This window comes from Salvelinus namaycush, chromosome 9 (assembly GCF_016432855.1).
Source record: "Salvelinus namaycush isolate Seneca chromosome 9, SaNama_1.0, whole genome shotgun sequence".
NCBI lineage: Eukaryota > Metazoa > Chordata > Actinopteri > Salmoniformes > Salmonidae > Salvelinus > Salvelinus namaycush.
In genome coordinates, this window is record NC_052315.1 from 50,683,502 (window position 1) to 50,709,780 (window position 26,279).

The 26,279-nt window shown below is 42.5% G+C and overlaps 1 protein-coding gene across 1 annotated transcript in view; it reads right to left on the reverse strand.

Annotated features, from left to right (window-relative positions):
* Window positions 1–5,480: 5,480 nt before the first annotated feature.
* The window catches only part of LOC120054162 (transmembrane protein 263-B-like), a 54,014-nt gene continuing 33,215 nt past the window's right edge, over window positions 5,481–26,279 (reverse strand). Inside the window, exon 3 of the mRNA XM_039001597.1 lies at window positions 5,481–7,580. Within this exon, the coding sequence (XP_038857525.1) occupies window positions 7,300–7,580 (281 nt within the window). The 3' untranslated portion in view covers window positions 5,481–7,299. The remainder of the gene's footprint in view (window positions 7,581–26,279) is intronic.

Consider the following 26,279-nt stretch of genomic DNA (forward strand, 5'->3'; position numbering starts at 1 on the left):
TTCTTCACCGCCCCTGGTCCCATATATCCTTGGACTTCGTCACGGGTCTCCCTCCATCAGACGGCAACACCACCATGGATAGGTTTTCCAAAGCCACCCATTTTACTCCTCTTCCTAAGTTGCCCACAGCTAAGGAGACGGCCCAGCACATGGTGCAGCACGTCTTCCGGATCCATGGACTTCCGGTCGACATGGTCTCCGATCACGGTCCTCAGTTCTCATCCCGGGTTCTAGAAGGTGTTCTGCACCATCATTGGGTTGTCGGCCAGCCTATCCTCTGGTTTTCATCCCCATTCTAACGGCCAGTCGGAGCGAGCCAATTAGGACCTGGAGACGACTCTTCGTTGCCTCATCTCCCCAAATCCCACCACCTGGAGCCAGCAACTCGTGTGGGTGGAATAAGCCTGCAACACCCTTCCCTGTTCTGCTACTGGTCTCTCGCCTTTTCAGCCCCCGCTATTCCCGGAGCAAGTGGTTAGCATACCTTCTTCCAGATGTTCGTCCGTCGCTGTACCTGGAAGAGAGCCAAGGCCGCGCTTCTCAAGACCACCTCCAGGTATCGACGACAGGCGAACCCCCACCGGACCCCTGCTCCCCACTTCCGTCTTGGGCAGAGGGTTTGAGACTTTCCACTCGGGATCTGCAAAACTTTCCACCCCATTTTATCAGTCCTTTCCCCATCTCTAAGGTTCTTAGTCCCTCTGCTGTTCACCTTCTGTTGCTCCGCACCCTCCGTATACTTTCCACTCTCCATGTATCTAGAGTTAAACCTTTGTCTCACGGCCCTTTGTCTTCTGTTTCCTGATCCTGCCTGCTGTTCTTTACCTGCTTGACTCTGATTTGGATTACGAATATTTGTCTGCCTTGCCCAACGATTGCCTGCCCCTTGTACTGCAATAAACTCTGAGACTCGTACTATCAGCCTCCTGTGTCTGCATCTGGGTCTTAGCCTGAGCCATGATACTGTAAGTGTAGCTTTGCCTACGAAACATTTCATTATGTTTTGCCATGAACAGTTCTCATGGGCACACAAATCCTTAATAATGTAAGCCTATGCCATTGCAAAATCAAATCCTTCTAACCGAGTCAACTATAGGCCTACTGTCATTAATGTTGGATGGATTAGATGCACATTGATGTCTAGCTATTGGCTAGTTGTCTAGTGATACCATCATCAGTTGATCCAAGAAAGAAAACAAATATTGATAGAAAATAAAAGCTAAATAAATGGTCTACATCTTTTAGCTATGGACGGCACAGAGAACACCAATACCCGAGCGCACCTGAAAAACAAAGCAATTAGCACTCTAAACAGCTGACTGACAACAGCAAACAATGATAAATCAATGGATAAATCTAATGCATTGGAATAAAGGCTATGTTTTTTTTTTTAAATAACTTGGGTCTAGGACCCTTTTTCTCCACTTCCTGCCTGAATGATGTGCCCAAAGTAAACTGCCTGTAGCTCAGGCCCTGAAGCCAGTATATGCATATAATTGGTACCATTGGAAAGGAAACACTTTGAAGTTTGTATCAATGTTAAAATAATGTAGGAAAATATAACACAATAGATATGGTAGGAGAAAATCAAAAGAAAAACCAACCAGAATTGTTTTTGAGAGCGAGACCATCCTCTTAGAAAGCAAGAGATAGGTCATATTGAAAACTAGCCCCCTGGATGCAATTCCTATGGCTTCCACAGTGTGACAGCAGTCTATGTTCAAGGTTTCAGGCCTGTAACTTCAAAAACGAATAAGAAATAACAGTTTTAGTAGAGGGACACAGTCTTGGAAATTCGTGGTTGCGCTCGCCATGAAGACATTACGCACCTGCTAAAATCTGTTTCCTTTTGAACATACTTCTTTCCGAAATAAATATTATTCCGAAATAAATATTATAGTTTGATTACATTTTAGGGTATCTGAGGAGTAAATAGAAACGTATTTTGACTTGTTGAAACAAAGTTTAGGGGTAGATTTTCAGATTCCTTTCTCTGCAAGATAAACGAGTGGATTACTCAAATCGATGGCGCCAACTAAACTGACTTTTTGGGATATAAAGAAGGATTTTATCTAACAAAGTGACACTACATGTTATAACTGGGACAAATCAGAGGAAGATTTTCAAAAAGTAAGTGAATATTTTAGCGTTATATGTGAATGTATGAAACCTGTGCAGGTGGAAAAATATTTTGATGTGGGGCGCCGTCCTCAAACAATCGCATGGCATATTTTCGCTATAATAGCTACTGTAAATCGGACAGTGCAGTTAGATTAACAAGAATTTAAGCTTTCAGCCGAAATAAGACATTTATATGTACATAAATGTTTAATATCCATAATATTTATGATTATTTATTTGAATTGCGCGCCCTCCAGGTTCACCGGAAGTTGTCCCGCTAGCGGGACACCGATCCTTAACTTCTTTGGGCTGCAAGCCCGAAGCCGGCACAATATGACAACAGCCACTTCAAGTGCAGGGCGCGAAATTCAAAATATATTTTTTTGAAATATTTAACTTTCACACATTAACAAGTCCAATACAGCATTTGAAAGATAAACATCTTGTGAATCCAGCCAACATGTCCGATTTTTAAAATGTTTTACAGCGAAAACACCACGTATATTTATGTTAGCTCACCACCAAATACAAAAAAGGACAGACATTTTTCACAGCACAGGTAGCATGCACAAAACCAACCTAACTAACCAAGAACCAACCAAACTAACCAAGAAACAACTTCATCAGATGACAGTCTTATAACATGTTATTCAATAAATCTATGTTTTGTTCGAAAAATGTGCATATTTGAGCTATAAATCAGTTTTACATTGCAGCTACCATCACAGCTACCGTCAGAAATAGCACCGAAGCAGCCAGAGTAATTACAAACACCAACGTCAAATACCTAAATACTCATCATAAAACATTTCTGAAAAATACATGGTGTACAGCAAATGAAAGACAGGCATCTTGTGATTCCAGACAATATTTCCGATTTCTTAAGTGTTTTACAGCGAAAACACAATATAGCATTATATTAGCTTACCACAATAGCCAGAAACACAAGCCATTTACCAGCAGCAAAAGTTAGCGATCGTAACAAACCAGCAAAAGATATATAAATTTTTGACTAACCTTGATAAGCTTCATCAGATGACAGTCCTATAACATCAGGTTATACATACACTTATGTTTTGTTCGAAAATGTGCATATTTAGAGCTGAAATCAGTGGTTATACATTGTGCTAACGTAGCTACTTTTTCCCACAACGTCCGGATATTTTTCTGACACTCACATATTCTGACCAAATAACTATTCATAAACATTACTAAAAAATACATGTTGTATAGGAAATGATAGATACACTAGTTCTTAATGCAATCGCCGTGTTAGAATTCTAAAAATAACTTCATTACGATATGCAGTTTACGTTATGGCGAGAGCGTGCCCAAAATCTGGGCGCAAACTACTAGTTCACATGTTCGACAGATATATGAAATAGCATCATAAAATGGGTCCTACTTTTGATGATCTTTCATCAGAATGTTGTACAAGGGGTCCTTTGTCCAGAACAATCGTTGTTTGGATTTAGAATGTCCTCTTCTCCAGTCAATTAGCACGGAAAGCTAGCAAAGTGGCGTGAAGCTCTCCTTCCTGAACATACGCAGACAAAGCAACACGCCTAACGTCCCGAAAAAAATTCAATAATCTAATAAAACTATATTGAAAAAACATACTTTACGATGATATTGTCACATGTATCAAATAAAATCAAAGCCGGAGATATTAGTCGTCTATAACGACAGCTTTTCAGAAGGCAATACCAGGTCCCTTCTCGCGCGCTCCAGAAAACAGGAAACTGGTGACACGTCATGCCAAGAGCTTTTATTCGACCCCAGATCAAGTTATACACTCCATTTCTTCTCTCACTGCCTGTCGACATCTAGTGGAAGACGTATGAAGTGCATGTATACTAATAAATATCAAGGACATTTATAGGCAGGCCCTAGAACAGAGCATCGATTTCAGATTTTCCACTTCCTGTCAGGAAGTTTGCTGCAAAATGAGTTGTTTTACTCACAGATATAATTCAAACGGTTTTAGAAACTAGAAAGTGTTTTCTATCCAATAGTAATAATAATATGCATATTGTACGAGCAAGAATTGAGTACGAGGCCGTTTGAAATGGGCACCTTTTATCCAGGCTACTCAATACTGCCCCTGCAGCCCAAAGAGGTTAAGAAGGGTGTGTGGCAAACAAGTGGGCGAAAATGAGCAAGTACACAAAAAAATCGATGTGTTTAAAGGAGCTCAGCTGAAATTCAGCACTACTGAGTGGACAGCTCTGTGGACAGAGAGACCACACCCAAAGTTTGACTCGTTGCATTTAGGGGGAGCTCATGTCTCATTCAGGGGAGAGGAGCTTGTGTAAAGGGATCTCAAACCAAGGTTTACTTGAACTTCCCTTTGTTTAAATGGACATAAATTACACCAATAGGGAGACAGTGTAGCCGTATTCAATGCTTGAGCACTGATATGACCTATCAAGTCGACATGATCTGCTCTGAGGGGGTGATAGCAAGCATTGCATACTGTGGCTCTGTATGTATCTCTGTGGGATCCGATTATGCCCATTTAACATTGGCAATTATGAGTAATAACCAGTACTTCCTACCCCCTCCATCACCCTGGACAGGAGCGGAGACCATGTCAGTAAGAGGCACAGCTGCTAGACGAGGGCTGACAGTAACATCAGAGATAGATCCAACTCCTCCCTTTGCCTAGGTGATTTGGTGATTCGGTACAGTGCACAGCACAGGGGAGAGATGATGGAGCACAGCTTGAGCCACTTCCCATATGCTCAGCCTGAGTCCCAAATGACACCCTATTCCCTTTATAGTGCCCTACCTTTGACCAGGGCCCATAGGGGCTTGTAATAGGTGTATTGCTGACTGTTGCCATGTGTCACTGAACAGAATCATTATAGAGGCATGACCGAAGCCGAAATCAACCGCACATCCACATACGGATGAAATAGAAACTGGAAAGTACATTATTTCACACCTTTGGAGTGGTTGAAAACAACTCAACCTGAACGTCTATCCTCGTCTCCTATCACTGCTCCTTGTACACAGCAAACGGCCACTACAGTATAAGGCGAGTAGCGGGAGAGAATAGTCAGCAACACCAGCAGAAGTAGAATACAGCAACACCAGCAGAAGCAGAAAGTCAAGCTTACTGAGATATGAGTCGAGGAAATGTATACTATGTAATACAAAAGCAGACGTTTGGTATATTCTGACAAATGTCTCTGCTTTTCCAATACGTGTTATTGATTTCCTTGCTATCAGCTGGACCTATAACTGGACCCATAACTTCCTCTGAGGGTGAGGGTGGGGTAGAGAGAGGGCAAAGGGTCATACATACAGACATAAATCAGTACCCTCTTTTAGCGACCGAATAAAATGCAACAATCTGAATTAAAATACAGAGTAGCTTTATTTATAGAACACAGCATCAGTTTTTGCAAAAATAGTTCTATCATAGACAAAAATCGACTTGGTCTTAAAAGTCCAGGGTATGCGTCCCAAATTGCACCATGTTCCCTATATAGTGCACTACTTTTGACCAAAGCCCCTATGGGCCCTGGTCAAAAGTGCTGCACTAAATAGGGAATAGGGTGTCATTTGGAACACACACCAGGTTACAGTAACAGAGTCTCCGATACATATATTATCTAGCAGAAGTAAGAGCAGAGGAAAACAGTAAATAGACAGGACGAGGAAAAAGACGAAAATGAAATCGGCGAGACTTGTCATAATAATAAACAGCGTACTGTGTACAGGAAGAAGGAAAAACGACTACTTGAAGCATGCGATGCATAACGTAAGGGCGTGGAAATGCCATGCCAAGAGTGTTCTCTTTCTAGTGAATATTCAAATACAAAACAAAAAGAAAAACAAACCAAAAAGGAGAACAAAAAATAGATTGGTGTACACCTAATGTCTCATCAGAATGGACAGTAATTCAGTACTATGGTAATAATGTAAACCGTGTGGAAATGAATTAGCCTGTACCCAAATCTGTTTGTGGCATCTTGTCAACTCATTTTCATGCCAAACATATTGGCGCCCAGAAGTGAATGGGATTCATGGAAAGAAGAAGCAGGTTAGTTTTCAACTGGCCCTCATACTCCGGGAATGTCAGTGTGAACTATCAACTATCAGTACTTATCTATCTCATGTGTGTACATTGTACAGGTAGGCACATACATATAGATTTGAGGAAAGTCCATACAAGTGAATGACATAGGATGAGTCCCACATGGCACCCTATTCCCTATATAGCGCACTACTTTTAAACAAGAGGGCCCTGGTAAAAAGTAATGCACTATAAAGGGAATAGGGTGACATTTGCCATGCAGGCATGAACTATGACCCTTGACCTTACGTACGTGTGTTTCGTTGGTGGTGAAATGGTGCTTCATTTATTTAAACAGCCCAGGACCTCTGCTGATATATGTATAGAAAAAGGTATTTTTCAGGATTTTTTAGATCCGTTTCTATGCAATAACACGCTTTATTTATCAGGTCTCCAACTCAACAAAAAAAATCCCCTCACCTGTTGTACAATAAAAAATCCAAGTTGCAATGGAGTTTCAAGACTGCAAAGTCCCTCTCCTACCTTCTCAATCTGCATCAATAGGATTCACGTACCTATTATTCCCATATCTATTATAACACATACTCTGTACATATTCACATACACACATCGTTTGGTGTGTATTCTCCGATCACCGATGTCAAACTGATGAAATTAAGTTGCGTAAAGTACCTTTCACTTTGTTTCAATACTAATGTAAAGATAATAAAACTGGAAGAATTTAAATAAACTCAAGTCTTTGAGAAATGTATAGATTTGTCCTTGCTGAATCGCTACCAAATTGTTCTTATGCATGACAAACATTGTGCGTGGTCGTCATATTATTATGCCCTTCCCTTCCCACACCCAGATCAATCACAAAAACATGAGATCCCTCTCAGAAGTACATCGGCAGGAAGTTCAACGTTCCTATATCATCACAAATCCCATAAAATTCTGACTTGAGATCCGCAAGCTTAACTCGGCTTTTCACGCAAGTTTCCCATTGATGTCATTGAATGATTTACGTGGAAATCCAAGTTACTTGGGCTTATCTCAACTCTGAATCGTTACCATTAGTAACCAGATGGATCCTATGCACAGCAGACAGATAATGAAGGACGCATAGATTGGGGTGAAAGTTGGGTTTAGGCCTAATCAGACTTATCCTTTTTCTTTGGTGTAACTTTACTGGCTACTGCGGACCCTACCGCTCCAACTCCTCCCGTCACCACGGAAACGCCGCCTTTGACTAATCCCACACCGGCGGCCGGCACGCTGGTCACCACCGTCTTGGTGATGTCATAGCTCTTACAACCCACCCAGGCCACGCCTCCCCATGTCGCGCCGACCGCCCCTCTGGTCATGTTGAAGAGACCGCCGGTCACCCTCCAGATGACCCCCGCCTCGGTCTTAGGGTGGTCCTTCTCTCCAGCTGCAGGTGGGGGGGGGGGGGGGGGGGGGGGGGGGTTGGGAGAGAGGGGAAAGGAGAGCAGAGGAGAGAGAGGGAGAAAAAGAATATGATTATTTATTTATAGATTCATAGTTTGTGTCTAGGTACCTGAAAGAAAGTACCAGGTGAAACCTTTCCATTAGTCTTCTTCAGGGGTGTTCTATGGCTGTAGATGTTAGAGGAAAACAAAGCAGGTGACCTTTCCAGTCCCTCAGAGGAACAACAAGGACCACCATATGCCAATTCATCATCCTACATTTCCAACGTCACCCTATTCTACATAGTCGACTACTTTGACCAGGCCCCAAAAAGGATCTGGTCAAAAGGAAAGCACTATGAAGGGACTATAGGGTGCCATTTGGGACACAGCGCCTCTCTTTAATAATAGTCCTACCTAGAATACAACATCTCAATACAAAGATTAATGTCACATATCTGCCACTTACTTACATAAGGAGAATGTTGAATTGGTGTTTGACTGTATCACTCATTATTGTAAATAGTTATTGTCTGACGTCAAGCCTCAGGTCCACAAATAAGTCCTATTACATGGCCTGACTGATACAAAGCTGATGATGGGGACTTGTGTGGACTAAGAGTTCACTTTAAATCGCTCATATTGTATTAATTTCCTATTCACATACAGTTGAATTCGGAAGTTTCATACACCTCAGCCAAATACATTTAAACTCAGTTTTTCACAATTCCTGACATTTAATCCTAGTAAAAATTCCCTGTCTTAGGTCAGTTAGGATCACCACTTAATTTTAAGAATGTGAAATGTCAGAATAATAGTAGAGAGAATGATTTATTTCAGCTTTTATTTCTTTCATTACATTCCCAGTGGGTCAGAAGTTTACATGCACTCAATTAGTATTTGCTAGCATTGCCTTTAAATTGTTTAACTTGGGTCAAACGTTTCAGGTAGCCTTCCACAATAAGTTGGGTGAATTTTGGCTCATTCCTCCTGACAGAGCTGGTGTAACTGAGTCAGGTTTGTAGGCCTCCTTGCTCGCACATGCGTTTTCAGTTCTGCCCACAGATTTTCTATGTGATTGAGGTCAGGGCTTTGTGATCCAATACCTTGACTTTGTTGTCCTTAATAAGCCATCTTGCCACAACTTTGAAAGTATGCTTGGGGTCATTGTCCATTTGGAAGACCCATTTGCGACCAAGCTTTAACTTCCTGACTGATGTCTTGAGATATTGCTTCAATATATCAACATAATTTTTATACCTCATGATGCCATCTATTTTGTGAAGTGCACCAGTACCTCCTGCAGCAAAGCACCACCCCAACATGATGCTGCCACCCCTGTGCTTCACGGTTGGGATGGTGTTCTTCGGCTTGCAAGCATCCCCCTTTTTCCTCCAAACATAACGATGGTCATTATGGCCAAACAGTTCTATTTTTGTTTCATCAGACCAGAGGACATTTCTCCAAAAAGTATGATCTTTGTCCCCAGGTGCAGTTGCAAACCGTAGTCTGGCTTTTTTATGGCGGTTTTGGAGAAGTGGCTTCTTCCTTGCTGAGCGGCCTTTCAGGTTATGCCGAAATAGGACTCGTTTTACTGTGGATATAGATAGTTTTGTACCTGTTACCTCCAGCATCTTCACAAGGTCCTTTGCTGTTGTTCTGGGATTGATTTGCACTTTTCACACCAAAGTACGTTTATCTCTAGGAGTGTTATGAATTTTATGTATAATGATGTAAATTATTACAAAGATGTACAGTATACGTTTAAAGTAATGATAGGACTATAACTAACAGAATTCTACCCTGTCTCTGTATTTGAATGTTTTTGCAGAGGAAAAGAGGAACTGTTGACAGACAACTTGTGACAGACAACTTGTGAACCTGATAACAGGAAAGAGTTCTCGTCCCCACCCTGGGAGGCGAGAAACCGTTAGGCTTGCAGTAGATTGCGTAACATGTGGCGGGATATGATTAGCAATGTATGTGTTGGAATAAACTTGTGTTATAAAGCATTGTCATTGTCAGAGAAGAGGAGGGACACTTATGACGTTATGTGTGTTATATAAACTAATGTGCATGGTATTATGATTTAGAGCTCTCGCGAATAAACATTGTTGACTATTGTAGACTGGCTGGGCCTCTGTCTGTTTCATTTCAACCAGAATCTTACAAACTCTGGGTTGCAGACTGAGTATTTTGATAGAAGTTAAGTTTATGAACATTAAGAACATAATTCTCTTAACAAGGAGACAGAACGCGTCTCCTTCCTGAGCGGTATGACGACTGCGTGGTCCCATGGTGTTTATACTTTTGTGCTATTGTTTCTACAGAAGAACATGGTACCTGCAGGCGTTTGGGAATTGCTCCCAAGGATGAACCAGACTTGTGGAGGTCTACAATTATTTTTCTGATGTCTTGGCTGATTTATTTTGATTTTCCCATGATGTCAAGCAAAGAGGCACTGAGTTTGAAGGTAGGCCTTGAAAAACATCCACAGGTACACCTCCAATTGACTCAAATTATGTCAATTAGCCTATCAGAAGCTTCTAAAGCCATGGCATAATTTTATGGAGTTTTCCAAGCTGTTTAAAGGCACAGTCAACTTAGTGTATGTAAACTTCTGACCCACTGGAATTGTGATACAGTGAATTATAAGTGAAATAATCTGTCTGTCAACAATTGTTGGAAAAATGACTTGTGTCATGCACAAAGTAGATGTGCTAACCGACTTGCCAAAACTATAGTTTGTTAACAAGAAATTTGTGGAGTGGTTGAAAAAACTTCCGACTTCAACTGTACACTATATATACAAAAGTATGTGGACACACCTTCAAATAAATGGATTTGGCTATTTCAGCCACACCCGTTGCTGACCCGTGTATGAAATCGAGCACACAGCCATGCAATCTCCAAAGACAAACAATGGCAGTAAATGGCCGTACTGAAGAGCTCAGTGACTTTCAACGTGGCACTGTCAAAGGATCCCACCTTTCCAACAAGTCAGTTCATCAAATTTCTGCCCTGCTAGAGCTGCCCCAGTCAACTTTAAGTGGAAACATCTAGGAGCAACAACGGCTCAGCCGCCAAGTGGTAGGCCACACAAAGTCACAGAAAGGTGCTGAAGCACGCAGCGCATAAAAATTGTCTGTCCTCGGTTGCAACACTCACTACAGAGTTCCAAACTGCCTCCGGAAGCAACGTTAGCACAATAACTGTTCGTCGGGAGTTTCATGAAATGGGTTTCCATGGCCGAGCAGCCACACACAAGCCTAAGATCACCATGCGCAATGCCAAGCGTCAGCTGGAGTGGTGTTAAGCTCGCTGCCATTGGACTCCGGAGCAGTGGAAACGTGTTCTCTGAAGTGATGAATCACGCTTCACCATCTGGCAGTCTGATGGACAAATCTGGGTTTGGCGGATGCCAGGAGAACGCTATCTGCCCCAATGCATAGTGCCAACTGTAAAGTTTGGAGGAGGAGGAATAATGTTCCGGGGCTGTTTTCATGGTTCAGGCTAGGCCCCTTAGTTCCAGTGAAGGGAAATCTTAACGCTAAAGCATACAATGACATTCTAGACGATTCCGTGCTTCCAACTTTGTGGCTGCAGTTTGGGGAAGGCCCTTTCCTGTTTCAGCATGACAATGCCCCCATGCACAACTCGAGGTCCATAAAGAAATGGTGTGGAAGAACTTGACTAGCCTGCAGAAAGCACTGATCTGAATTGGAATGCCGACTGCGAGCCAGGCCTAATTGCCCAACATCAGTGCCCGACCTCACTAATGCTCGTGGCTGAATGGAAGCAAGTCCCTGCAGCAATGCTCCAACATCTAGTGGAAAGTCTTCCCAGAAGAGTGGAGGCTGTAATAGCAGCAAAGGGGGGACCAACTCCATATTAATGCCCATGATTTTGGAATGAGACATTCGACGAGCAGGTGTCCACATACTTTTGTAGTGTACATTACAATATACAGGTAACTGCCAAAATAAAGGAAAAGCCAACATAAAGTCTCTTAAAAAGAATTTGGGCCACCACGAGTTCCCAGAACAACTTCAATGTGCCTTGGCATAGATTCTACAAGTGTCTGGAGGGATGTGACACCATTCTTTTCCAAGAAGTTCCATATTTTGGTGTTTTGTTGATGGTGGTGGAAAACGCTGTCTCAGGCGCCACCAATTCATCTCCCATAAGTGTTCAACTGGGTTAAGATCTTGTTGCACGCACGCACACACACAGAGAACAAAAATATAAACGCAACATGTAAAGTGTTGGCCCCATGTTTCATGAGCTGAAATAAAAGATCCCAGAAATGTTCCATATGCACAAAAAGCTTATTTCTCTCAAATTTTGTGCACAAATTTGTTAACATCCCTGTGAGCATGGCTGCGCCCCTTCCCAGTCATGTGAAATCCATAGATTAGGGCCTAATGAATTTCAATTGACTGATTTCCTTATATGATCTGTAACTTACTAAAACTGTTGAAATTGTTGCATGTTGCGTATACATTTTTGTTCAGTATCTATAAAAAAGACAAGTCCTGAACACCTGTACTTGACTCCCCCCCTTCTAGCTCTGACTTTCTGATAGCTACTTCATTTCGGAAAAGTGTACTTACTAGTAAAACATGTGAGTTCCTGGCTCCACAGTATATATTATAATTCAGAAATGTTCACAAGTTGTTCACTGTTTTCACAAGAAACAGACTGACACACATTTTCTGTTTTGACTGAGTGATATGTGGTCGTCCCACCTAGCTATCTTAAGATGAATGCACTAACTGTCATTCTGGATAAGAGCATCTGCTAAAATGTCAAATGTAAAACATGTGAGTATCGTGACAATATCGTATTGTGAGGTCCCTGGCAATTCCCAGCCCTAAATACAACTACATACACTTTATTGAAGCTGTCACCCACACAAGCCTGTTGGTATAAAAAGCTTATTAGTGGAAACTTGGCTTTACAGCTTGGGGAAAATAAAGGCACCTATAAAATGAGTAATGGTGTGTATGGTCTATGTAAGGTCTGTGGCTGTAGTGAATCACAATGCATGTCCATGGTTGTTGCCACTGCGTACAGATGACTGAGTCATAGGCTAAGGCTTTAAAATGCGGCATAAAATATGGACAGAAAAAGCTTTTAAAAGTAACTTCATAGGAGAGAGACAGAGAGAGAGAGAGAGACAGAGACAGAGACAGAGACAGAGACAGAGACAGAGAGAGAGAGAGAGAGAGAGAGAGAGAGAGAGAGAGAGAGAGAGAGAGAGAATGAGAGAGAATGAGAGAGAATGAGAGAGAATGAGAGAGAATGCTTTGGCAATATGTACATTTTAACATCATGCCAATAATCAATTGAAATTGGGGGAAAAGTGTACCATGCTAATTAATGTCTCCAGTGTTTAGTGAAGTCACATTCATTTCCTGATTAATACATCTACATTTTGGGGTAAATCCAGCCCATTGACTTCATTGTACAGTAAAAAAGGCCTTTGTAGGCCATCACCTACTTCCTAACACAGATATAATGTACCACTTCACCCTGGGTGATAAAGTACCCCCTATCCCGTCCTTGCATGATTTGACACAGTGATGTATATTCTCCCGTCTCAATCCAAGCATAACATCGAGGTGACAGCACTGTATGTCTTTCAGCCCCTCTTTCCCCTCCCACACCCTTTGGCTTGACAAACATGAATTCCCTAATGTCGTAGCTAGCGAGGAGTGAGTGGTGAGCTTTTCATGTCGTCCTTTTTACACTGACAACATGTCTTTATAGAAGGATTAGCCATCCTGCTCCTCAAGGGCCGCCACTAGGCTATCGGACCCGCCACTATCTGACTGAGAACATGAACATTATACATGCAGGCTCACCTTCACTTTTCTGCTAAAAAGCTGTATAGGACAAACAGGCCCCTGTTAAACTGTTGTAACAGTAAAATAAAGAAAGTGAAGTAGCCTAATAGTAATCTCCAATTGGCTTACTGTTCAATAACTACCTGGAATACTATTCAACAGTTAATAAAACACATTTCCAGTAGCTTCCCATCTGCATTAGGTACAGATATAAAACCAACTGCGTATTCATATGTAGGCCCGCCAACAAATTCTGTCTCTTTCCCAGGCTGTGCCAAGTGTGTTGGCAGAGCCGTTACCATATGCTATTTATAGACATCTTCATCTGTGGCTGAAAGAAGCATATCCATGCATCCCCTCCTATACACACTGTCATTATCTTCGCCACGTCAACCCGCACCTCTGAATGGTGGAAGGTCTGTAATAGCCCTTCATTCACATGGCCCTAGTCAAAAGTCGTGCACTACTATATAGGGAACGGAGTGTCATTTGGGATGTGTGCCCTAGATCTCTTGATGCTGTCTATCCTCAAACATGGAGGCTTCTCATTAACAATAATGGAGGCCAAGACACACTAACACCAACTGTCACTAACGCTCGGTGTTATCACAACCCTGAGGGGTGAGCTATGGTAGAATGTCACAGCCTTACACTTCCTAAGGAACGCCCTAACGTTCTACATCATTAAGAGTAGGCCTATCAGGAATTCTGCCTGGGTATGAACTCTCTGGAGATGTACAGAAAATATTCAGGACCTCCACATTTTTCCCCCACATTTTGTTACGTTACAGCCTTATTCTAAAATGGATTAAATACACACAATACACCAGAATGACAAAGCGAAAACAGTTTTTTTTAGAAATATTTGCTAATTTATTTACACAGAAAAACCTTATTTACATAAGTATTCAGACACTTTGCTATGAGACTCGAAATTGAGCTCAGGTGCATCCTGTTTCCATGAATCATCCTTGAGATGTTTCTACAACTTGGAGTCCACCTGTGGTAAATTCAATTGATTGGACATGATTTGGAAAGGCACACATTTGTCCATAAAAGGTCCCACAGTTGACCGTGCATGTCAGAGCAAAAACCAAGCCATGACGTCGAAGGAATTGTCCGTAGAGCTTTTTTTAAATTTTTTTTTTAAATAATTTCGCAAAAATGTCTAAAAACCTCTTTTTGCTTTGTCATTATGGGGTATTGTGTGTAGATTGATGAGGGAAAACTTTACAGTACACTGCTATAAAAATTATAAAACAATTTTGTTCTGTTGGGCACCTACTAACCCCCCAAAAAAAATTATGATGTTTTGATAAAATAAAGGTTTAAGGAAATACAGAAAGACACCACATTACTACAAGACAAAACAGCTCAATCAAGCCTGATGGTCTTGTAAGTATAAAAGCAAAGCTAGCTTTCATTTCATTATAAAAAAGCATAAAAACGTAGTGTAATGGGATAAGGTCTTACTGTAGTGTGTGAAGAATCCAATACTTGACCTTGCATGCGGTACAAATCACATTATTGTGGAAGCACCTCTTCTAAGAGTATAAATTATAAACTGTTTGAGAAGGCAAACAGCCGAAGCAACCTGCCTACACATAGTCTAAAATACAATACCAACATAGCTACTGCAGGAGTTCAAAGCTGTGTGCTGGAAAACCTTGGGAGAGCATGGGTGGAATAGGTATTGCTGTGCTCATGTGAATTTCCTTTATTTCTCGGCCTCAAACCAACGCAGTTTCCCTTAACACCGTGTTTCGTTTTTAATAATAATAGTATACATTTTTTTCTGGAAGAATTTCAAATGTAATTAGAGGTAATCACAATAAGCTTATCCTTTCCCAGAAGTCACTTTAAGCACAATTACAGTATTGTACAGTAAACCCTTAAATCAGACAAAAAAAAGACACGTTTTTGATTCCAAACTTGTGCAAGTATTGTGGACTCCATACTGTGACTTTTAAGAAATACACTAAGGCACAGAGACACATGCTAGAACTAAGAATATCATTCCTTTGAACCTCTGCGCTTTTGAAGAACAGTTGTGGTACTGCTCCCTGAGGAACCCAATAAGCCGCATCCTTGTGTTCAACTGGGAAGAAGGCAAGGGAACTTTAAAGTGTCTGAAATGGCACCCTATTCCTGTGCATGCTCGCAACTTCACGATCAAAGGAGACTCAGGCCGGTGAGGGTTTGAAGGTCTTTCTATGAGGCGGCTGAGGCAGTGCTCTGGCCCCTGTGGATAGCCTTGCTCAATACAACCTGATTATGCACCACAGCAATAGGCGATCTCTTCTTATTTACTTTTATTTACTCAAGGGAGCCCAATTGAGACCAGTGTCTTATTTGCAATGGTGCACAGAGGGAGAAAAAAACTCCATCAACACAACAACAAAAAAGATAAAAACTACAAGACAGTTATAAATACATTACATCATGCTATTACAATAAGTTACTGTATAATAGTCAATTGAAACAATTGCCCAGACTTATTTTACAACAGTCTTAAACCCCCTGATCGGCACCAGGGAATTTGCCATTTGTTTTGTAAGGTATTCCATAACTGAGGTGCATTAAAACTAAAGGTGGAGTTACCAAACTTTGTGGCGACGAGCGGGACCTCCAGAGTTAACCAACCCTGCAAACAAGTTTGGTATCTCATATTTTTATATTTCAACAGGGAAGTGAGGTACGTTAGAAGTTTGTGGAGCAGAGCTTTGTAAACACGAAGCGAGTAATGAAGTGATCTAGTGAGGTCCAGCCAACCTGATATAGGATGCAGTGATGAAAATTAAAACTGTCACCTGTAATAAAGCGAAGGGCGCTACGGTAGATGGTAACCAATGGTTGAAGAGTAGTAGCTACTATATGTGACTCGTTTCAGGAAACTAGGCATATGTCAAGCATCACTACTTCACAGGAGAGCCATTTGAACGTAAACTTTTTTCAATCAAAACGCGTTTTTTGGCGGAAAATGTGAACTTTCATGTACCTGAATAACAAACTTGTATGCTATCTGTAAATACGAATACAATTGTTAAATTACGAGCCAGGTTGGTTTAGCCACCAAAAAAGGCAGGAACCTTCCCGCTAGCCATGATTGGCTGAAATAATGGGTGGGCTGGACATGCTGAGAGATGAGAATTGCTCCACTTTCTGGAGTTTTGAAATCAGTGGAATGCCCGATGGAATTAGCGTATGGTAGCTAAGGAGATGGAGAAAATGATGGCGTTTGATTACAAATATGCAGAGGGAGTCAAAAAGTGTGCTACAAAACACCTGTCTCCGGATTACATCTTCAAACTAAGTGCAACCATGGCATCCATGACAGAAAGGGAGAAGCGTCCATCCATGTATATGGGTAAAATAGTCTAGCTAGCTCCATTTTCAGATATCACACCTTTCTAATTATGTCAGAAAGTTTTTTTTTTATCAAGTTAAAGCGTTCTTTTAGCTAGCTAGCTAATGTTTCCTGGCTGGCTCGCTAGCTAACGTTGAGTGTATGATCTGTGTAGTAATATTATTTGTATCTCAGAGCCATTTGCATTGCTAGTTATAGCCTAATATTAGCGAGCTAGCTAACATTGAACCTGGTTGGTTAGCTACCTGCAGATTCATGCAGGATTGTAACGTTATGAGTTGGGATTATGGTTCATTGTTTAGCTATGTCTAAACACAAGACCTCACTATGCAAGTAACCATTTCAATATAATGTTCATGATGGGGGCCTCCCGAGTGGCGCAGCAGTCTAAGGCACTGCATCACAGTGTTGCAGCGTCACTACAGTCTGGGATCAAACCCAGGCTGTCTCACAACCGGCCGTGACCGGGAGTCCCATAAGGGAGGATTTGGCTGGGGGGGCTTTACTTGGCTTGTTGTGGCGGGCCGTGCGCCTGCAGGCTGACTTCAGTCGTCAGTTGAACAGTGTTTCCTCCGACACATTGGTGCAGCTGGCTTCCGGCTTAAGCGGGCGGGTGTTAATCTTTTCACACGTACCAACAAACGGGTGTGATCATTCTACAGTGGTCCCTGGAGCGTACGCTCAAACCGGTGTGATTAGAATGCTTATTTAGAACGTCCAGTTTCGATTGATGCAACAATCAGCATTTGAGCTGGCTACACTGTTTTTTTATCTGAAGCATTTTGCACAAACCAGTCCTCACAAAGTTATGTCCAGAATGTGACCAGTTTATTTTTGGATGCAATGTTCAGACATTCACAGAAGTATCTACAGCATAACACAATCATCCAAACTGGAAAATGTAAGCTACCTTTGTCCTAGCGCTAACTGAGGAAAGATTGACGTAACACAAGCAGTCATATTTTTATAACTCTCGGCTGACAGAAACTACAATATTAATTAGCTAATAGCAATTACTATTTATAATTCAGCACGTGTGAGCTCACCATTTATCTAAATAATTGAGTAAAACACTTTCTAGAAATCGTAAGTAATCCGACGATGGGTAGTTCATGCGCACCGTTTGTTTTTTCACATCAACCAAAGATAATAAGAGGAGATAAGATGAGTTACGTATATTTATAGTATACATGTTGAAGGGGGTGTGTCGTCTACAATCATTCACTTCCCTTCATTCACTTAGGGAAGTTTACCCGAAAGATGAGTGAACCATTCCCTCACCTCATTATACCTTCTTTGGTCTGACAGACATTTACGTGATCAAATCAAATTGTATTTCTCACATACACATGGTTAGCAGATGTTAATGCGAGTGTAGCGAAATGCTTGTGCTTCTAGTTCCGACAATGCAGTAATAACCAACGAGTAATCTAACCTAACAATTCCACAACTACTACCTTATACACACAAGTGTAAAGGGATAAAGAATATGTACATAAAGATATATGAATGAGTGATGGTACAGAACGGCATAGGCAAGATGCAGTAGATGGTATAGAGTACAGTATATACATATGAGATGAGTAATGTAGGGTATTTAAACATAAAGTGGCATAGTTTAAAGTGGCTAGTGATACATGTATTACATAAAGATGGCAAGATGCAGTAGATGATATAGAGTACAGTATATACATATACATATGAGATGAGTAATGTAGGGTATGTAAACATTATATTAAGTGGCATTGTTTAAAGTGGCTAGTGATACATCTTTACATAAATTTCCATCAATTCCCATTATTAAAGTGGCTGGAGTTGAGTCAGTATGTTGGCAGCGGCCACTAAATGTTAGTGGTGGCTGTTTAACAGTCTGATGGCCTTGAGATAGAAGCTGTTTTTCAGTCTCTCGGTCCCTGCTTTGATGCACCTGTACTGACCTCGCCTTCTGGATGATAGCGGGGTGAACAGGCAGTGGCTCGGGTGGTTGTTGTCCTTGATGATCTTTATGACCTTCCTGTGACATCGGGTGGTGTAGGTGTCCTGGAGGGCAGGTAGTTTGCCCCCGGTGATGCGTTGTGCAGATCTCACTACCCTCTGGAGAGCCTTACGGTTGTGGGCGGAGCAGTTGCCGTACCAGGCGGTGATACAGCCCGACAGCATGCTCTCGATTGTGCATCTGTAGAAGTTTGTGAGTGCTTTTGGTGACAAGCCGAATTTCTTCAGCCTCCTGAGGCCGCTGCGCCTTCTTCACAACGCTGTCTGTGTGGGTGGACCAATTCAGTTTGTCCGTGATGTGTATGCCGAGGAACTTAACTTACTACCCTCTCCACTACTGTCCCGTCGATGTGGACGGGGAGGGGGGGGGGGGGGGTGCTCCCTCTAGGGGGGTGCTCCCTCTGCTGTTTCCTGAAGTCCACAATCATCTCCTTTGTTTTGTTGACGTTGAGTGTGAGGTTATTTTCCTGACACCACACTCCGAGGGCCCTCACCTCCTCCCTGTAGGTCGTCTCGTCGTTGTTGGTAATCAAGCCTACCACTGTAGTGTCGTCCGCAAACTTGATGATTGAGTTGGAGGCGTGCATGGCCACACAGTCGTGGGTGAACAGGGAGTACAGGAGAGGGCTCAGAACGCACCCTTGTGGGGCCCCAGTGTTGAGGATCAGCGAGATGTTGTTACCTACCCTCACCACCTGGGGGTGGCCCGTCAGGAAGTCCAGTACCCAGTTGCACAGGGCGGGGTCGAGACCCAGGGTCTCGAGCTTGATGACGAGTTTGGAGGGTACTATGGTGTTAAATGCTGAGCTGTTGTCGATGAACAGCATTCTCACATAGGTATTCCTCTTGTCCAGATGGGTTAGGGCAGTGTGCAGTGTGGTTGCGATTGCGTCGTCTGTGGACCTATTGGGTCGGTAAGCAAATTGGAGTGGGTCTAGGGTGTCAGGTAGGGTGGAGGTGATATGGTCCTTGACTAGTCTCTCAAAGCACTTCATGATGACGGAAGTGAGTGCTACGGGGCAGTAGTCGTTTAGCTCAGTTACCTTAGTTACCAGAATGCATTGTATAATGTCAACAAACATAGGTGTCCATTACAATCTATGCAATAATTAGAATGCATTATTTGTCACCAGTACTCGAAAACGTGAATAAAACTGTAAATACATTTTGCTCCATACATAAATAGATACATAGATACGGGGCGGCAGGTAGCCTAGTGGTTAGAGCATTGGACTAGCAACCAAAAGGTTGCAAGATCGAATCCCCAAGCTGACAAGGTAAAGATCTGTTGTTCTGCCCCTGAACAAGGCAGTAGGCCGTCATTGAAATTAAGAATTAGTTCTTAACTGACTTGCCTAGTTAAATAACGGGGAAAAAAATTAAAAATACATACATACTGTATGCGCCTACAGTAGAAACGACAACACGATACAGACAATTAGCAGGCAGCGTGTGTTAACTGTCCTGTTGTGTAATAATTACATTTTGGGCTGGCCTTCCGGGCAGTGCTAGCTGTGCCACCAGAGATTCTGGGTTCGAGCCCAGGCTCTGTCGCAGCCGGCCACGACCGGGAGGCCCATGGGGCGGCGCACAATTGGCCCAGCGTCGTCCGGGTTAGGGAGGGTTGTGGCCGGCAGGGATATCCTTGTCTCATCGTGCAGTAGCGACTCCTGTGGCGGGCCGGGCGCAGTGCACGCTGACCAGGTCGCCAGGTGTACAGTGTTTCCTCCGACACATTGGTGCGGCTGGCTTCCGGGTTGGATGTGCATTGTGTCAAGAAGCAGTGCGGCTTGGTTGGGTTGTGTTTCGGAGGACGCATGGCTCTCGACCTTCGCCTCCCCCGAGTCCGTACGGGAGTTGCATCGTTGACACAAGACTGTAACTACTACCAATTGGATACCACGAAATTGGGGAGAAAAAAAGGGGTAAAAAAAATATTTAAAATAAAATAATAATCACATTTTGGAACAGTGAGTGCCTTCTGACATCAATTTCTTTCCATTGTTCCTCAACTGCATTTCTAGCTCTGAGTCTCTACTTTTATCCAATGTAAAAAACAACATTTCAAATGTTGCAACATAAGACTGAATCAAGCCGATCGGTCACATATAACCTACACAGTGTTTCAACTTGGAACCAACCCACTAATTCTACACAGCATCCTTTCCATCCTCTGCAGTGAGATACATCAAATCTAGGCCTATATACCATCCATAGAACCGAATTTCACTGACCGATAATAAACCAAGCTGCTGATGGAGCCAAATATTCCCTCACGGCCTGTGTGCTGGAACAACCTCTAAAACGATCCATTGACTGTGTCCTAAATGGCACCCTATTCCCTGCATAGTGCACTACTTTTGACCAGAGCCCTATGGTAGTGTAGTGTACTATATAGGGCAGGGTTATTAAACTCTTACCCTATGAGGTCTGAAGCCTGCTGGTTTTCTGTTCTGCCTGATAATTAATTGCACCCACCTGGTGTCCCAGGTCTAAATCAGTCCCTGGATAGAGGGGAACCATTTTTTTAAAAGCAGTGGAACTGGCCTTGAGGTCCAGAGTTGAATTTGAGGGATATAGGGAATAGGGTGCCATTTAGGACACATCATTGTCTCTTCTTAGTGAGGAGCTCCTCTCAGGGGGCCAGTATATTGCAGAGGTAAGGTATGCCTACCATAATGCTTGCCATAAATAATAATCCCATAAAACAAAAAGACAATGGCTCCCTCCCAAATTGCAACCTCTTCCCTATGTAGTGGACTTCCTTTGACCAGGGCTCCAATCAAAAGTAGTGCACTATATAGCATAAAGGGTGCTATTTAGGACATTGACAATAAACCTGTTGAGGGTATAATATCTGCATGGTAGTTAAACTCTAACAGAGGAGAGAGCTATAGCAGCCTGCAGGCTAATTCAGCCTCTGCTGAGTCTCAGGGAATAGGGCAGCGTGCCAAACGGCACCCTATAATAGCATTCCCTATATAGCCCCATAGTTTCTGGTGAAAAAAATAGGGTCCCATTTGGGATGAGGAGGAAGAGGATCTAGACTGCAGCATGTAGATACTGCAGTGTGGAGACTACCAAGTCTCAGATGGACCATTACAGGCACGCACACACACACTAGACCATTAGAGACTAGCTTTAATGTGCACTGATAAGCATACAGGGAGCTGGGAGCTGCTGCTCGTGGCATGGCATCATCTCTCTCCTTTGTGTGTGTGTGTGTGTGTGAGAATGTTACATGGGACCCTGGTGGACTACTGTACAGTATATAGATCCTCACTCAGCCCCTACCTTGGCCTCCACCCTAGTAATAGACTATTCTCTCTGCTACCGGACGGCAAGTGGTACTGGAGCACCAAGTCTAGGTCCAAGATGCTTCTAAACAGCTTCTACCCCCAAGCCATAAGACTACTTATGACAATCTAATCAAATAGCTACCCAGAATATTTGCATTGTCCCCCCCTTTACGCCGCTGCTACTTTCTGTTATTATCTATGCATAGTCACTTTAATAACTCGACCTAGATGTACATATTACTTCAATTACCTCGACTAACCGGTGCCCCCGCACATTGACTCTGTACCCGGTATCCCCTGTATATAGTCTCACTATTGTTATTTTACTGCTGCTCTTTAACTACTTGTTACTTTAATTTCTTATTCTTACTCATATTTTTTAAACTGCATTGTTGGTTAGGGGCTTGTATTAAGCATTTCCCTGTAAGGTCTATCTGTACCTGTTGTATTCGGCGCATGTGACTAATACAATTTGACTTGATTAAGCACCTCATAACATCTTAATGGGAATCCCAGGCCTGCTCCTAAGTGATTACACAACCAAGAGCTCCATGCATGCTGCTATAACAGACACGATCTATCTACCTGGTCCCAGATATTTTTGGTCTGTTTTGCCAACAGTGTTAGGGGTGACAATGGCAATAGGAGACAAGGTTATATACTGAGTAGGGCTGGGAATTGCCAGGGACCTCACAATACAATATTACCACGATACTTAGGTGCTGATATGATATGATGTCCCAAACATATTGCTCACCCTAGCCTGCTGCAGTGGGACAAGACAGAGCCATAACAACGAGTTTTGATCAGTCATGGAAATATAGGGACAAAGGACAAATACTGGAGTTTTGGTGAAGGTGCAGACAACAAGTGCAAAAACAATATTGCGATATTGTCAAAATGACACGATATATCATCAAGAATAATATCCCGATATGTAACAATCGATTTCCCCCCCCCCCTCCATCACTAACATAGCAGATGCCATTCGTCCTGGGCCTGCATTGCAGCTTAAAAAGCTAACCAGGACTTTTCTGTGTTTATTTATTTGAGAGCTTTATGCGAAATACAGCTCGCCTCTCTGATCCTTTAATATCCTTACGTGTTTAAGTAAGTATGACTTTACACTTGACTGGTCCATAACAAATCACCAAAAGAACAGCTGGATTCCTCTGCATGCACACAGACACACACACATGCACACACACACAGACACACACGCTCTATGCTCTCAGATAAGGCTATGGTGTTTAGCTTTCACAGCACACACAGCTTAGCGTTTAGTGTGTGCCTGGACCTTGGATTCGTCAAACCATTTCACAATCACAGTCTTTTTGTCGGATTAGATTTGTCCTATTTCTCGAAAACACAGCTTAGCGCTAAAACAATTCTATACACAAGGATGTGAAACAGAGAATGATATCAATACCATACTGCTCTCTCAATCAATAGATAGCTCTGAGTATTTGGGACAAGGTGCGAAGAGGGAAGGCAGGAAGCCTCGAGGTAAATACAAACACTAGTCTATGTGAACAAGGAGAGCAGTCGGAACTCAGGAGATCTACAGTGGAGACTACCACCTCACCTCAGTGTCTCATTGAGGGAGATAACAGGAGAAATCAACGTCGCATCTGATACAGGCTGTTAGTGTCCCCAGCAACCTGGAAATAGTTGGTAAGTACACAACAAACACAATAATTGTGATTTTTCCAGATTAATAGAATATAATAACTGTTATGTCTACTTTAAGGAATAATAGACTGGTTCTGTGTCTTAGGCTGAGTTTACACAGGCAGCCCAATTCTGATATTTTAAAAAACTTTTCTTTTTTTTTTTAACTAATTGCTCTTTGGACCTATCAGATCAGCTCTGAAAAAGATATGATGTGAATGGTCAAAAGATCAATTAGTGGAAAAAAATATCAGAATTGGGCTGCCTGTGTAACCACAGCCTAATTGGTTCGACTATCAACCTCATCTAAAAGGCAATGGGGGTAAAAATTGACAACAAATAGACCTGTTATTTAAATATAAGAACCAGAATAGACCCCAAATAACACATTTGTTCACAATTTGTTAGACTAATTTCTAAACCCAGAGGCCCAAACATTGCCATACTTCCGGGAACACCTCGTGAAGAAGACTCGACAGACCAGACAGGGGTTTGGGGATTCAATGGGAGAAATGACAGTTTTGTCTTTAGTTGTTCATTTTCTCCTAATCTAAAGCCAAAACCTAGTTTCGAGCCAATGTCTGAAGTAGCTGAACATGTTATTACTCCAACCTCGTGAAAGTGACACGTATTCATTTTAGTCAAAAAAACGGCGCGAGACGACCGTTAGGCCTGATGACGCGTTTCTGCACATTAGCTTAGCTAGCCAACGTCACAATGACATCGCCTATAAGCATGATCAAGAATTTCTATTGGAGAGGGCAGTTTCTGGATATCCTAGTTTGTAGTGTCTTTGCTAATTCCACACTGTTTCTCAATTACCTGAAAATAAAATGACAGTTCACCGACTGTTTTTGTCACCATACAGCCTCCCCCACATTACCCCAGAGTGAGCCGAGCATCTCTCTCAGCTTCTCTCTCAGTGCTTCTTAATTAGTGTTGTCTCAAGGAAGACAAATGCGAAGCTGAGCAGTGCTGACTGAGGTGATGACTGTAGTCTCAGTGAACTCAAACCTTCTCCACGGCACAGCACACCTCATATATGCAATGCAATTAAAAGCTAGCTGCAAGAATCTCGACCTAGCAATTGAAATTATACGTTTCTCACTCAGATGCCTTGGAGCGGTGCTACACTAACACTTTAAGGCACCCTGTTCCCTATTTAGTGCACTACTTTTGTTGACCAGAGCAAAAGTAGTGCACTACAAAGGGAATAGGGTGCCAATTGGGACGCAACCAAACACTTTAAAAACTCACTCTGTTTTGCTTAGCTTCAAGTTCCTCGGGCGTACACATCATGGTGTACACATCACGTTGTACACATCGCAGACAATCTGAAATGGTCCACCCACACAGACAGTGTGGTGAAGAAGGCGCAACAGCTCTTCTTTAACATCAGAAGACTGAAGAAATTTGTCTTGGCTCCTAACACACTTTTACAGATGCACCATTGAGAGCATCCTGTCGGGCTGTATCACTGCCTGGTACAGCAACTGCACCGCCCGCAACCACAGGGCTCTCCAGAGGGTGGTGCGGTCTGCCCAACGCATCACCGATCACACTGCCTGCCCTTCAGGACACCTACAGCACCCGATGTCACAGGAAGGCCAAAAAGATCATCAAGGACATCAACCACCCAAGCCACGGCCTGTTCAACCTGCTATCATCCAGAAAGCCAGGTCAGTACAGGTGCATCAAAGCTGGGACCGAGAGACTGAAAAACAGCTTCTATCTCAAGGCCATCAGACTGTTAAATAGCCATCACTAGCCGGCCTCCACCCAGTACTTGCCCTGAACTTAGTCACTGTCACTAGCCGGCTACCACCCGGTTACTCAACCCTTCACCTTAGAGGCTGCTGCCCTATGTACATAGTCATGGAATCAGTGGTTACTTTAATAATGGAACACCCGTCACTTTAATAATGTTTACATACTGGTTTACTAATTTCATATGTATATACTGTAATCTATTCAATGCCACTCTGACATTGCTTGTCCTAATATTTATATATTTCTTAATTCCATTCTTTTACTTTGAGTTTTGTGTGTATTGTTGTGAATTGTTATATACTACTGCACTGTTGGAGCTCTGAACACAAGCATTTCGCAACACCCGCAATAACATCTGCTAGATACAGTATGTGCACGTGACCAATACAATTTGATTTGACATAGGAATGATTTGATTTGACCTACCTACAGCGGCTTCAAATAGGACACTTACTCGGCTAGACTCTCTTGTTCGCAGCAAGGCCAGATCCGTTCTAGACCTGACAGGGTTGATACCCGGACTGCATTCTTTATAAAAAATTGGACTTGCTACTTGCACACTCAGTATTATAGAAACAATCTCTAAACATAGGCTGAGCAATAGGCTTGATTTCGTAAGCTCCTTATAATATAGGATACTGAAATAGCATGGATAGGGCTAAATTGAAATGTTTCTTTCAGAAGAAATATGAAAAGCGTATGCATAACCATGGTAGCAATTGAAAGGGAACGGTTTGGAGATAATGGGAAAAT